General features: G+C 42.8%; 1 protein-coding gene across 1 annotated transcript in view; it reads right to left on the bottom strand.

Annotated features, from left to right (window-relative positions):
• LOC118410465 (cubilin-like) overlaps positions 1 to 15,873 on the bottom strand; it is a 28,628-nt gene extending 12,755 nt beyond the window's left edge. The window contains exons 1-2 of the mRNA XM_035812198.1: positions 15,422 to 15,873; positions 962 to 1,025 (exon numbers count right to left, since the gene is read on the bottom strand). Coding sequence (XP_035668091.1) covers positions 962 to 1,010 — 49 coding nt within the window. The 5' untranslated portion in view covers positions 1,011 to 1,025; positions 15,422 to 15,873. The remainder of the gene's footprint in view (positions 1 to 961; positions 1,026 to 15,421) is intronic.
• Positions 15,874 to 16,323: the final 450 nt, after the last annotated feature.

Here is a 16,323-nt window from a genome sequence, read left to right as displayed (position 1 = left end):
ATTCATTTATTGAAATATCATGCAACAGCGCATGTTTTAAACTGCTTTACATCAAGTTTATGTTGATTTGTATCCATATTGGCGCCAATATGATATCTTTACAGCTTGAAAGACGAGCACTAAGACAGGAACATTGAAATAACTCATCCTGAATACGCCAAGTACTATAGTATAATGATATCTACATATAGTGGTACCTTACTATGATGCGTTCTTACTAATTTGGTCAGATCAAGGGTGTTATGAATATTAAACAAGAGGCAGTAAATCTATAAACTCCAATTTCACTTTCTACTTTTCCGTAGTTTCATCTAACAGATAACATAAAGGAAGTATAACCATTATGGGAAGTGTTAGACCATCGCCTTGTAACAGGGAAATCAAATAACTGCATTTTGTTCAATAACAATATCCATTTATATTAGAGCGATGCATAGAAACAGTTCGCCATAGATTGGTTGCTGTAAATCTATAAAACAAATGACAAACTTCTAGTGCCGTAAAAGGCTATTATATGATATTGACTTCTTTCATATGTTATCATATACTATTGGGAAATGCATGGATCATATTCTGTAGCTCCAAAGATCGAAATGGATTTTACATGGATCTTGAACAAAGCTGCGCATAAGAGAAAAAAAAAGTAACATGGTCCGATACATGTACCGGTACAGAGGTTTAGGTACAGGTCCGGACCTATTCCTGCACCTGTACCTAAACGATTTGACAATGTAGTAACCTGTGGCATTCAGTGATCATAGAAACATACTTTCGTGTGGATACCAAATCAAATGGTTACAATTTCAATGCCCATATAATGTTTAATCTTTTTCCAGTGCTAAATATCCATCTTACGTAAATGTCTATTCAGGTACAGATAGCACTCGCAATAGATAGGTCCACGGTATTGGGGCTACCTACATGAAGGCAATAAGATAACGCAAACCGTTTTGGGACTTACCGAAGCAGCACAGGAAGACCAGGCAGCTCACTAAGATCTTGATTGCCATGATAGACGTCACGACCTGCAAAAAAATAACAGATATTGTCTAGAAGTTTATATTTACCTATTTACTATTCCATATAAACTCTATAATTACAAAAAAATGTCATGATTATGCAAATGACTCCCACATCTATGTAATCTATGCTTAGTTATATACACCTTTAACTAATAAACACAGGTCACCATGTTGATAGTCTAATTAATCACGAAAAGAATAATTGTACAAATCAAGTCATTTTGCATAACTTACATTACACTTCATTATGTATAAGCTACCAGCATATTGAATAACATGGATATCCGTCGTTCCTTTGTTCAGTTCTTCTTCTTGGAAGATTTTGACAAAAGCGCCCCTGCAGACCAATTGATCTGCTATGGGGCTCAAACATGCACCATTTGTTTCTAAAATCACGAGCTATCTGACCATAGCACGTCCAGTTAAAAAGATACAAAAAACTGAAGTTCTGCTACAGTGTCAATGTTACAAACCAGGGCGCCCAAAATCAACTCTGACCTTCATGTTTTAAACATCTACCCACGTACCAATTATCACTGTAGCCCAACCAGAGGCATTTGAGTTATGCTAACTACGAAAATCCGGAAACACAGACACCGGGAACCTATTTTTCATGGAGATAACATTTGCATGTTTTCGCCTTGCACATAATTGTGGACTTCGTAAAGGCGCCATAGGGACATTTTCCACCCTATGTCCCTTGAGTCATCTTGGTTCAGGTACATAGTATATACCTTTGGCTCGGGATACTCCCGGAACTTCTGATTGCCAATCTGCGCATGCAGGGATTCTGTATTCGTCATAAGTCCCTTGCAACCTAGTGGACACAGGCCGACATACCGAGATAAATGTAGATTGAATTTCACCGGCACGTTAACTTTTCACTTGCCGATCCTGAGGAGGCTGAGGGGGGTGTAATTGCCCAGTGACCTTGTGCATTGCGTACAATAGTAGGGCCGACTAGCACTGCAGTTCGCAGATGGGTTTAAAATCCCCTCATGTAAAATCATACATATTTGTGCCATACAGGGAAATGGCCCGAAGTCAGAATTGCTTCGCCAGTCGTCGTCCGTATTCTGAATCGCACTACCAAAGAACAAGGCACTAGTGATGAATACTCATTTCCAGTCCAAAAGTTTATTTCTAATTTCGGAACGTTCTTATCATGCTTAGCAGAATGAACTTTATAAAAGAAATAAACATCTATCTGGTTGATATATGCTCTGATGAAAATACTTTTTTTTAATTTCGCAATGTATGAACGTTCTCAGACAGAGGCTGTTCTAGTTTGGTGATTTGGGACGTGCCGGGCATCCATGAAACAGCACATCGTGTTTGATCTATTGATGACTCCACTGCGCAAAACTGCAATGTCGTCAGTTTTACAGCTACTTGGGAATGTCATCAAAATGCAGAGTCAGTCCATTCGTGTTCAGGATGTCCTTACGGCTGGGCATAAATGAAAATAACCAGTAGACTTATCGACAGCAAGAAGACCTCTATTAATTTCTCTGACCCCCATATTCCAAGAATACAGCTCTTCATTCGCATCTCTTCAACAAGAGTTCTTAAGAGGTCAGAAGAGCAGGGTATGCGCCTTCTGGGCTTCTTAGACTATGATATAAATTACAAGACCAGATGTAATCGATGAGACTTGGACTCGGCACCGTCAAAGCCATTTAGGCATCGCTCAATTAGACCAATAGATCTCATGGAATGGGGCATCGCGGAGTCTTGGCCGTATCTGGAGCAGTATGGATCTCAAAGTTGGGAGTAATATAGTATCGGTCTTGCTGAGATTGCAGGATTGGCTTCCTGATGAAGTAACGATTTTTAGAAGTCTGGCTGAAGAATGAAAAGGAGGGATTGAAATCATGATTACAAGGAGGCATTTACAAAGACCAGGGTATATCTTAAGAAGTGTATAAATGTCAGCCAACTGCTCCTACCGGAAATGCGTGTCAGTTACCTCATTGTGTGTATTTGGTATTCAATAAAAGGAGACATGGCTGACATCTTAAACAAACTGCACAGATGTCCCTGCTGATCTCATTGCATTTGTCGCGTTATTACAACTCGTATGTTTGTCGTCCTTTTTGATAAGCCTGTTGGTCTAATATGATACGGGCAGAATTGATTCAGCTCTCGGGCAGCCATATTTCAGTGTTAAACATTGATATGAGATACGAATGAAATATGATCATAGAATAAAGCTGTCATGTTTATATATATATATATATATATATATATATGTATTTGGCAGTTTTGGAGTTAGTTCAATGTTTTGGAATGTTAATTCAGTTTCCCCTTATCTCTTCTTGTTATAAGATTATTGCTCAAAATCGTGTTTTCCTACAAAATAAGATCAAACTGTTAGCTTCTCAAGTTCAATATTTTTTTTACATCATTTGGGTTTTTTCATCAATAGGACAAATTTGAATAAAAGAAAACGTCAATTGCAGGGGCCATAATAGAAACGCAGACGTTGGTAATTCTGTTTAATTTTGGTATATTATATAACTTTTATTTTAGGCTGAGAACTGTAATGAACATGCATGGTTTACCAAAATTACCAAGGAGACATACGGCTGAAGTTCTGTGCCATTCTTATGATACTTCACAAGAAAGTCTCATTTCAGAATCCGGTACATTAACCGTCAGCTTTGAGCTAGTTTAATTAGTATTCAAAATGTTTACTTCCTGAGTTTTGAAGGTCAATCGTCATTTGGAAAAAAAATTCAAAATTTGCAGAAGTCCATTTAGGCCATATAACTGATGTCCATTGGTCACGTCTCTGCCAATCTATAATACGCAACACCAGAGACCAATTAAGTTAAACAACCTGGATTTCATGCCCCTGGGGATGTGTGGCTGGTCCAAGGTTACGAACTGTATGGTAAATAATGCCTAATTAGTTCGTGTAACGAAGACCATTTACTAGAGACACATGGCAAATTCACCCTCGAATGCTGCCCTTTCAGTTCACCGTTAGACATCCAAGTCTTGAAGCAATGCATAATCATACATAAAAACTGTAATTATATTTCAGCCATACTATAGGTATGGTCTCTCACGGGGATGCCCTAACATCGGCTCCCGGTCCATCCGCCTTGCCGTGGTGTGAGAGCCCGAATGTACCAATCTCCCAGTCCCGGGGTAGGTGCCACATTCCTACTCTGTAACCTCGAATGAGGGGGTGGAGCTTGGGTAGTCGCTAAAGGATGGACCCTCAGCATGTCAGTTATGCTGCGAGGTGGCAGCCCCACCAGCTGACTACGCCAGCGTCGGGCCCACTACCCGTCATGGCGGAACTTAATCATGTAACGACACCGACTGGAAGCATTAGGACTGACCTTTCTCGGAATCGACCACTGCGCGCCACAGATAAACGAGTACTGAATTTCCGTAACAAGGTACGCGTCGCGACCTGGAATGTACAAACCCTTCTTCGAACAGGCTATGCAACACTTCTGTCGCACGAACTCACCAAATATGACCTCAGTCTGGCGGGCATCTGCGAAGTCAGATGGCCCGGCTCAGGAGAGACCATTGTTGGAGACCACACCTTCATATGGAGCGGCCCTGAGGACAGAACCGGCCTCTACGGTGTAGCCCTAGCAATTCCCTCACGGCTGAGAGGCTCACTCATCAGCTGGAAACCCATCTCTGACAGACTGCTCACAGCCCGTCTCCTTCACACACATGGAAAGATGACTGTCATTGTCGCCTACGCGCCAACAGAGGTAGCCGAGGACACTGACAAGGATGCGTTCTACGACCAGCTGCAGGAAGCTGTCCAAGATGCTCCACCGCATGACATCACCCTCGTTCTCACCGATGCTAATGCCACCCTTTCAGCTAACACCCACCCCTCTGCCCAGCAGGATGCGATGGGCCCCATATCTGTGGACACAACTACTAACGACAACGGAAACCGCCTACTGGAACTCTGCAGAGCTACTAACCTCTGCATCGCTGACACCTGGTTTCCACGCAAGAGGATCCATCACTGGACCTGGTACAGCCCTGACGGAAGAACCAGAAAAGCCATCGACCACATCCTCATCTCTGGCCGCTGGAAGTCATTCATCACCAACTGCCGAGTCTACAGAGGTGCCCAGCTTGGCAACACAGACCACAGGCTGCTGATGGCCCACATGCGACTCAAGCTTAAAGCCGACCCTTCCTCCAAAAAGCAAGTACGAGTTGACTCCGCACGGCTCAAGGATCCCTTAATCCAAGAGGCCTTCAGCTGTGCCATCTCCAACAGGTACAACGCCCTAGCAATGGATGCCACGACGGACTGGCAGCTCTTTAAAGAAGAGGTCCTTAAAGCGACTGAGGAAACAGTTGGCAAGAGCAGACCCTCACCCAAGCAACCCTGGATTTCACCTGAGACTCTCGACATCATTGACTCACGCCGTGCTGCACGCTTACGTGGAGATCTGACGGAGTATCGCCGACTCAATGGAATCCGCAACATAGCTATTCGCCAGGACCGTGAGAAGTACTGGACGGATCAAGCTGCTAAGCTTGAAGCCGCAGCAGAGCGGAATGACCAGCGACAAGTCTACAGGCTCCTACGTCAAGCCAAGGCTGGCCCACGACAACGCAGTTTCCTCATCAAAGACAGCGTCGGCAACATCATCTCTACAGAGTCCGACTGTATCCACAGATGGAAGGAACATTTCAGCCAGCTGCTCAACCACCCCCCAGTACCAGAGGACCCTACACTCTCCGAAGCAGCCAGTGCGACTGATGCCACAAACGCAGACTGTCCCGTAACTCCTGTTACTCCGGACGAGGTGAAGGCTGCCCTGGGTAAACTGAAGAATGGGAAAGCCCCTGGGATCTGCAACATAACGGCTGAGATGCTGAAGGCAGGAGGGGATCACATGATTCAGTGGCTTACTCAGATAGTGAACCATGTATGGGTCCTGGAGACTCTCCCTGATGACTGGAGACGTGGGATCATCCTGCCGTTCTGGAAAAGGAAGGGAGACCAGCTGGTGTGCAGCAACCACAGAGGCATCACCCTACTCTCCATTCCAGGCAAGCTGTTCACCCGTATCCTCCTCACCAGAGCCATCCCTGCCATCAGGAGCAGGCGGCGCCTGCAACAGGCAGGCTTCATGCCAAACCGCTCCACCATCGACCACATTTCTGCACTCCGTCTGGCTATCGAGAAGGCCCGGGAGTTCAGAAAGGACCGTCACCTCTACATCGCATTCATCGACCTCCGAGCGGCGTTCGACACGGTAGACCACGCCTCCCTCTGGAAAATCCTGAGACTTCTTGGAGCACCTCAGAAGACAATTTCCCTCTTCCAGCAGCTGTACAACTCCGCGGAGAGCTGCGTCAGAGTAAACGGGAAAGAGTCCGAGTGGTTCTCCATCAACAGTGGGGTCAGACAAGGATGCGTGGCTGCACCGGATCTCTTCAACTGCATCATCGACTATCTGATGTCCAGGGTCTGTGAGCGTGTCCCCGGGGTATCTTTCGGGCAGTACAACCTGGCGGACATAGAGTATGCCGACGACACTTCCCTGCTTGCCGATGACCTGACCCGACTTCAAGACGCTCTCACAGTCTACGACGAGGAGGCCAAGAAGCTCGGACTCAGTATCAACTGGGGCAAGACGGAACTGATGCATGTTGGAGACGGCCCTGACCCTGAACCCTTCATCTTCAGCGGCTGCCCTGTCAAGTTTGTCTCCACATTCAAGTACCTGGGTTCTATCATCTCTAAGACTGGTGACTTGAAGCCAGAGATAAATCAACGACGTGCCCAGGCCTCCGCTGTCCTACAGTCCTTGTGGAAACCACTCTGGCGACACAGACATGTCTCCTTACAGACCAAACAGCGTGTGTACAACTCTTCCGTCGTATCAGTCCTTCTGTACGGCTCCGAAACCTGGCCTCTGAGCAACACCTTGGCAGCCCGTCTCGATGGGTTTGACAGCAGAGCCCTGAGGAGAATCACATGCACTCGCTGGCAAGAGCATGTGCGTAACAGCGACCTCCGGGAGCAGACCGGACAACCTCCTGCCTCTAGCCTCGCTGCCATGAGAAGAGTCCGCTGGTATGGCCATGTCCTTCGCCTCCCCCCAGAACACCCTACGAGAGCCCTGCTAGACTTCGATCCCAAGCAGGCAGGATGGCGGCGACCACGGGGGGCGCCTCGCACCCGCTGGATGGACGTGGTGACCAGAGATCTCCGCAGCATCAACATCACACCCCAGCAGGCGCAGCCAGCAGCATTGAACAGAGGGCGGTGGAGAACTCTAGTGCACGCAGTCGGCTCTACGCACCATGTGCAAGAGGATGAGTGAATAGGTATGGTGAAATATATTGTATTCGTAATGTTTCTTTCTTTCTCCTGTCAAATCTTCAAATCGATTCAACTCCGTCGTTCCTGGACCGAATTACTTGAAATTTGGCACAAGGGTAGAGTGGGTCAATACCCATGTGCTTTTTTCTCATTTTTTTCATATCTTCCTTTAAAATGATTTTATTCATGTTTTTTGCAATTTTTATGTGCATTTTGCCCCCCTGTTCCCTGGTGTTACAGCCGAATGACCTAAAATTTGGTACAGAGGTGCCTTGATCATATGACCACAAAATTCCTAAAACAATTTTGGCATACGGTACAGCAAAATGCTTAATTTTGGCATTTTTTGGCATTTTTGCCCCAGAAATGACATTTTTTGGCTCCTATACCCCCATTTTACAACCAAATGACCTGAAATTTGGTATAGGAGTGCCGTCTACATATGCGCACATGAATTCATTGGCACCTTTGGCATACGGTACAACAAAATGCTTAATTTTGGAATTTTTTGGCCATTGTTTGACCAAAGACGTACGCTTTTGGCTCCTGTTCCCTGGTCTTGTAACCAAATGACCTACATTTTGGTAAATAGGTGCACTAGATATTCATTCAAATGACCCATGTATAATTTCTAGCATAAACCACTTCAAAATGATATATTTGGGTACTTTTTTAGTAATTCTCCACTGGCCAGAGGGTCAACGACCTCAAGGTCGTTGACCTCTCCCACCGGAAGACAGCATGTGCACATGTCTATATATACTAGTAACTTGATTAAAGAGGCAACCAATCACGTAGCCTGAGTCAACATCCCGAAGGGGATTGGCAGCCAATCAGTGAGCCCGGTGTTATCTGGATGAGTCCATTCTGGCACGGAGGGGGTACGTATTTTTTAAATTCATCTTTGGACTGTTGATTATATAATGTCTCTCAATGGGAGTATTTTTGAACTGGACTATTTTGCAATTTTACATGGGGTGTACTGGAAGAGTCCATTCTTGCATGGAGGGGGGCATTTTTTTAAAATTTGTTTATGGACTTTGGTGATTTGATATGTCAAAGTGTTTCAGTGTGGTTATTTTTTGACTGGTCAACTTTGCAATTTTACATAGGTTGTGCTGGAAGAGTCGATCCTTACATGGGGGGATTTTTAAAATCCATTTTTGGGACTTTGGTGATTACGTCCAAGTCCAATTTTAGCGGATGTATTTTTGGACTGCACCACTTTACATAGGGGCATCGCAAAAAGAGTCCATTCTTGCATGGGGATGTTTTCAAATTTAGTTTTAGAAAGGTGATAATTCAATATTCCATTTTTAGTGGAAGTGTTTTTGGACTGGTCCATTTTACCTTTTCATGCCTTTTTTGCTTAGTTCAACCTTGACCATGTTTTCAGTGAGAGTATTTCTGGACTGGTCTATTGTGCAAATTCACATGGGGTGCACTGGAAGAGTCCATTCTTGCACTAGGAATTTTGTAAGATTCATTTTTGGGTGTCATTAAGTGTCATTAGTGGAAGTGACTTTTAAACAAAAGTGTTCGATTCTTGCACATGGGTGATTTTGGAATAGTCTGTTGTTGCATGGGGAGGGAGATGGCTGAAATATGCTGCATTTGCTCTCAAGCAAATGTCGGCCTTTCTAGTATTTGTTCAGACTTTCATTAATCATTGGGTTTTCGTGATAAATTGTACACCAGCTCCTCTTGCTTCTTCCTGCTTTTTTGCCGTCATCCATCTTGTACTTTTGATGTATGTTGTTGACCTGTGTTCTTACATGTAATTGTTTGTGTTCATATTTATATCATGTTTTTGAGGAAGTGGTTTTATAACATGTTGCTTTTTGCGCTTTACTATGAATACATGTGGATGCAATGAAATAACTGTTTGTATGGAGTAGCTGCAGTGTTATGAAATGGCTGACGTCAAGGAGCAGGCAGAATCCACGATGAGGTCCCAGACGGGCTGGCGGGATTTTCTGCGTTGTACCCGCTGGAATCCTGCATCTCACCGATAAGTGATAACGCAAAGCCTTGCCTGTTTCTGACGGTTCGGCTTCACAACTTGGGCGTGATGCATCGTTGATGCAAAGATCTATAGGGATCTGGTGGCCTTTTGGTGGTTAATCTGGGCTTAAACGAAAATGGACAAGGGTCTGCATTATTATACAGTCAAATTGGTTTCCATTATCAGCTGCTAAGTCCGACAAGGCCCATTCAACAAGGTGGTTGTTTATGGTGAATGCTAAAAGATAGTATTGCCAATGATGATCAGCTACCGTTGTTTGACACGGACATTTCTCCTTAGAAAGATATAGCCGTACTCATATAAAGACTAATGGCATACACGTATTTACACACACGTACGTGTGTTTCCGCATTTTCTCTATATTCTTCTACTTCACATTTACTTGATTTCAGGGCAGACATAAAACTATTTTCTGGAATGCCACCTGTTTGGAGGGCCGGGGGCAAAGTGATTGTATTAGTTATGATGAATAGCAACTTGTATATATATGGCAATTGAACTATTGCTAATGTATAACAATCAGAAAGAACTAGTAATAACCGTTAAGACAATGAAGAGAGTGGCAAATATTTTTCAGATTCAATGTAGGATAAGCTCAGTACAGATTTTCGCATGTTTTCTACCTACCATGTTTACTAACTGTTATGGCCAATGGGACGTCTGGACGAAGGTGTTTTAAGTGACATCAAAGCAGAAATACGTGTCACCATTAAAATCCACAATTGGAGTACAGGGACGTGCCAACCTTTACAGCCTCCCACACAAGTAGCCTCTCCTGTCATATTGAACCCAAGCCAATCCAACTCTGTTCAGCCTTGGTGCATATTTATCTGTGGAACACATCATAGCCCCAGAGGGATGGGAAGAGCCTCCTTATCATACGTTCTCAGAGCTGCCTGAGGCTAGGCACTCGTGCATATTGACAGAGATGTTTAGGTGCTTCAGGCTCACCACCCACACGGCTTTATGAACATCATCCATCTTAATGACCAATTACGTACGGAAAACTCATTTGAAGAAATAGAAATGATGGCACTTACTGTTGCGATTTTTTCGATAGAATTCTTTTCCTCGTAATCATTTGTTGTCATCACTTAATTCTGCATTCTCATTAAAAGGACACATCCTACCCAGGGAAATCCTGCCGGTATGAAGGTTCCCGGAATTCCACCGAGAAGGAAAGTGTTAGCACAGGGATGTCGTGCTCACCTCGGGAGACATATTACAACATTTGTGACTTCCTTGGAGATAGGACACGTAGATGGAACATTAATTTCTACTTTTAGACCTGAGCGAAGTGCTCGTACTATTCTGTGTAACGATATTTCTTCCTATTTTGTGGTAATAGTATTGAGTAAATATTCCTATGGATACCATGCTATCACGGGCGACGGAAATGCAAAGATTTTACGAACCGTGTAGATTGGAATTCCTTTGCCAATAGAACCTCTACTCTAAGTTGGCCTTTGGTATAGCATATTACAGCTATCTTACACAGCAATGTGACAAGAGAATAAATTTAATGATGCGATCAATCTAGATGTCCCTAGTTGTTTTCCAAACGTGTGAGTCAATGTCAACCTCTTTTTTCACCAGATTAAGCTGGAGGATAGTCCTACACCTGGGAAATTCAGACCCACATGAGACACACTTGTGGTAGACATAAAGACGTGGTTGGAAGTGGTTGCTACAGAATTTATCGTATGGCCTTTAGAGACAAATTTTGCCCACAACTAGTGTTTCATTCGAAAATTTGAATGCTATAACAGCTGATTGAAATTTTAAGAAATGTTGCATTGTTATAGGAATCCAACCGGTACTAATGATTGTAAGAGCATATTCTCATACCTTACCAATTGTATTAGTTTTTTAGGGTTGGTTAGTCTCACTGGAGTGGATGTTATTTTTTCCTTCTATCTTATTGTACCAGGCAGCAATGCTAATATTGGGTACCATCGTACATACATACTTACATACATTATACAGTAGAACATTTATATAGAATGAAGCAGTAGTATTTGGTGCATCAGTACCACTGAAAGTTTCTATCATGAGCGAGGCATGAAAGATTAAAACAATCCAAGCAGATTCATGTGGAATAAAAATCACACCTGCCCCCGTCCCGTCTAACGTTAAATTGGATAAACTTTGCACTTTATCGAGTTGTCCTTGAAATGCATTCTGATTAAAGGCCGTAGCATGTCTCAAACAAAACAAATGAAAGGGGAAACGACGACCGGTATGAAGATTTGCATTGTACATTGACGAGGCGACAATGCCACAACATTGGTTCCTATTGCCTGAGCAAAATTAGAATATTTTCTAGGTGAGCAGAGTGTTTTAGCTCTAGCTTCCGTAAGAAAACTGTTGTTGAGAATGCACAGAACTGAAGGAAACAGACTGAAGGGTACACTGTCTTTCTGTTGTGAAAAGTTATAAATTCATAAAGCCTCGAGTTAAGTTAATACTACATGTATTTACATATCTCCACACTACCTCATGGAGACGATTACTCACTGGATCGAAATGGAATGAAATGATAAATTCATTTCAGCTTACGACGTATGGTGACATTTAGAGATCGTCATGTGCATATCGCCTCTTCCAATACATAATCTTGACATTGCAGAGGAAGATACACTATTAACACAAATCGGACTTGGACATAGATTGATTAAAGTGTTTTCTTGATTCTTGAACGAAGACAGTGGTTTATGGTTCATTTGTGTTTACAGTGGGTTTCCGGTATGATTTATATGACCAAGGACTTTATAGGCTCGACAAATTCTTCAGGACTGTCAGGAAAACGCCATGGTGACATGATGTTATTTGTTCCGTTCATTTTCTTAAATGTATTAATTGCTGTTTTGTATTACTTTAAGCGTTTGGTGAAGTTGATATAGATAAAAATCGTTGATAGAGAAAGTGGTTATCTGGCAAGTACATTTTAGTCAAGACTGGATTATCCTGATGGTATCATCTTGTTCAGGAAGCAGTCTTTGATTTTAATGAATTTATGTAAAACCGATTAAGGATGGGGCGTTCATGAATCATCTTGGCGTCAATCGGAGCTTTTACACAATGAAGTTTTAGCATGTGTACTATCAGTCTTCCATGGATAACCTTTTAGTCCTGCACAATCAATCCTAAGGATGAACTCAGTAAAACAGAAATACTGGTGAGTTATGCTAATGTCCAACATCAGTCATCGGATAAAGTGCAGTACAGGAAATGTAATGGAACTATTTGCTTAAATGATATACCACTTTCAGTGCAGCGTATGATCTAAGAGAACTTTGATACATACTCTAGTTTGTTAGATTTAAATAGTGAACCCATATCCTCCATGAGAATGAATAATGCCACACGGTAGCTCGGTATATCTCTAACACCACATCGTTATGGACCTCTTAGATATGAAGAACGACACGTTTTTCATCATTTCAAAATCGGGTATCTGATATTTGATAATTGATATCGGATAATATTCCGAAAAGGAAACGATTATACAAATGGTAGCATGTTCGTGGATATGCAGTCTTTTTTTTCCATTCCTGTGGTATCCTCTGTATTCACTGCACCGTTTTTCTTGAGTTGCAACCTTAATTCAACCCCGCCGTTAAAGTAAGGGCTACTTTCCCACAGGTCCCTCCTCTCCTAACAGTGTTTCCATCACACCGAGCCCTTCCTCCTGACAGCGCTAATGCGGTACGATTCATGGCACCATTACATGGACAGTGATTGTTCGGTACAGTGTAAAATTGCCGTCCGTTCGAGTAACGGCTACAACTAAATGACCCCTAATGCTACCATTACACAGCCCAGCCCTGATAGCTACATGCATTATATTATCCCTCTACGAGAGAAAGTCGCGATTTTTACAAATAGGTTACTCCGGGATGGCAGGAACATTTTAACATTCCTCCCAAACTCGCAGCTTTCTAACACCATGGTAAAATGTGTAGTATTTATCTATCCATAGTAAAATTGTTTTCTCCCACTTGCTAAAAGGGTTCGTCACATTAGGAGTTTTTCACACCCGTGTAAATGGCACCTCAGGCAGAAAAGTGTGCGGCGGCCGATGGTGAAATTACCTGAAAGGCAGAGTAATGGACCCAGGCGCTTGCGACTGATTGCAGTATTTTTCACCCCTATGTTGTCCTTCCTGTAACACCCTGCGCATTTGATTAAACCCATAAATGTAATGTCGATGTTTTGTTAGACGTAAATCAAAAGTTGCTAAGAGATGTACGTGCGTCTACACGACCTTATATGAATATGGCTGTAAGTAATTATATGGCTGGTTTCGTGAAGACGTATTGCTGCAAAGTCAATTATTAATAGAAAGTGGCTATGGCCTATTTTGTTTTCACATTTATCCGTCGATCAACTATTTATAGAAAATGTACAACTAGGGAGTAGAAAAGTGGTTAATTTGAATCCAATCAGGGGACATGGAATTTGCATAATTTGTATTATAAATTGGATTCTTTACCTTGACTTCCATCCAATCCTGATGACACACAAGGGAAAGCTTCAACACCCAAGGCACAACAGTAATGACAATATCTTCCCATACTGTCTGTTCCACCATGATTCTGTATGTCCCAGTTCAATAAGATAAAATGTACCCAGTGGCTGAAACAGTGAACTTACTCCAACTGTAAGTCCGTGATAGAGGCCGGTGGGAATAGCTGGCTATCGCACCGCCTTCCTGAACAACAGGTATTGCGGGTCCGTTTCAAACGTTATCCGTACAACTCATATCGGAAACATCCTTGCTCATATCTTCTTTCTATCACTTAAACTGACTTCGTCATCAGAATAATGTACTCAAGAAACTGCCTGCAAATCATGGTGGCACACTGGGATCGACGGCTTGCCTGGAGCATCGCTGTAATGTGACTGCGCTGATTCCAAAGTTAAGTCCTCTGTACAAGGATTTCGTCTGAATTTCAGACTGTACTCTTTTCAAAGTGATTTCAAAAGGAGTGTAAGATTAGATCCAGGAGGATGGATGAAGCAGAAGTACAGCACGATTACGAGCAACATGTTGAATAATGCTATCAGGAGCTGGACACATGGGGCTGTAATCCTCTTAGCGTTAAGCAGGTATTTTAATCCAATTTTCTGCCAGAGCCAACGTAATTTTCCTCAATGCACGCAATATTTCTTTGAATTGCAAAAGTTTTCTTGTTAGCGGTAATGCTAGCCAGAATGGGATAGCGAAATTAGATTTATCACATGCAGTTGCATGGAATTTGCATGACAGTTTGTGTCTGTTTCATGACAGTTGTGACATCAGAGAATGCCAAATTCATCGACTTCACTTCAAACAACGCCTGTCACTTTTTCACAACCAGCTTCAAAGTCAAGTGATCACGCACGAATGTCCACGCTGATCGGATATATGCTAGAGCCTCTTAGTCTCACATAACTTCCTGCACTTATCTATCGTCTCCTAACAAACCAGTACCTCACGTATTGTTAAATGTAAAATCTAATACAAAAGCAGAATGTTATTTTAGCAAGGTTGACCAAATACATTTCACATCGATATAAAACGAACCTTTTTAAAGGTATAAAATGATAACTTAATGTAAGTTCTGTGAACAACACCTAAATCTGTTTAAAAGAGCCCGGACACCAATATGGTATAGCACTTCCTAAGATGCAAAATCCGCGAATTTCTATCTTCAGTTCATCAAGGACCAAAAATACAAGACAGTCTTATTTTGAGGATGATGCCGTCAGTCTTATTCCACACACCATAACGATGAAGTGATATTGGTTAATTTCACGGTTTTATCCATCAATGGGTTCTATTTCAGCAGTCTTGCCTATGCTTTAGATACTATTACCAACGACATGTAAATCAGGATATTCACTTGTCTTCTCGTCTTGGTAGTTATCATTGAGAAACCATGAAAAATCATGTCTTTGGCAATCACAGAAGTCAGGCGACTGAGCACAACTTCTCAACAGCCAATCGTAAATTGTTCCTGTGGAATTGTCGTGCTTAGACAAAAGAACAATACTTACCGCTTTAAGCCGGCCTAGTTAGCGCTGGTGCCTTCTGTGTGGTAAATGTCTCTCCTTCTGTCCAGATTAACAGCATTCGGTTGCCAAATCCTTTCCCTTCTGGAGAAGTAACGTTCTGCGAAGTGCCAAGTGGCAACAGACTAGCGGATGATGCAAGGCGGGCAGATTTGCCTGTGGCCAGGATGCCCGCTGAGTCGTCTTGCGCCTTTGTGTGAGGAAAAGCCCTTTGCCGATGACCCATCAGCACTCCTTTACCTGGCCTTGTAGGTCCGACCGAATGCTCACTTAGGAAATATGGATTTTCTCCAACCAAATTGATTTGAATGTGGAGCACGAGATGCCACCGCTGCTTTTCATCGTCCAATATTTTCCCTTCGGTACACGAACGTCTCCACCAATCAAAGAAGGCAGCCGCCACATGAATCAATATTAGGAAAAGCAGTATCATACGCCGCACTTCAAAGTCAAACCATGCTCTTCTCCCTGCTTCGTATCAAATTGCCAAAATAACTCCTAAATTTAAAGTGTGCTGTGCTTGACTGATGTACTGTCTTCACTCTCATTGATATTCGTTCTGCAGCAGCCATTGATTATAAAATGATTGGAGCCTAGTAGAAAGAAAGAATTTTTCAAGTCTGCTCCTCCGAAATTTAGCAATTTAGTACCAGAGTACTATATTGATATCCGAGCCTGGCATTTTGAATTGTTGCCTGCACGGTTCTGTACACTCTGTACAAATAAAGGTAGTTATTACCAGCTTGGCAAGGAGTGCGGGGCCAGAAAGCAGTCATCAAATATTTCCCATGATTTGTCTACTACCACTTGGTACAGGAATCAAACGGTAAAAGCAATACCGAGGTCATTTGCCAAAATTGTTATGGCATCCCCTGAATTATGTAAAC

The sequence above is a fragment of the Branchiostoma floridae genome, chromosome 2 (assembly GCF_000003815.2).
Source record: "Branchiostoma floridae strain S238N-H82 chromosome 2, Bfl_VNyyK, whole genome shotgun sequence".
Classification (NCBI taxonomy): domain Eukaryota; kingdom Metazoa; phylum Chordata; class Leptocardii; order Amphioxiformes; family Branchiostomatidae; genus Branchiostoma; species Branchiostoma floridae.
The sequence above is the reverse complement of the archived record's forward strand: the minus strand, read 5'-3'. Positions and strand labels throughout refer to the sequence as shown.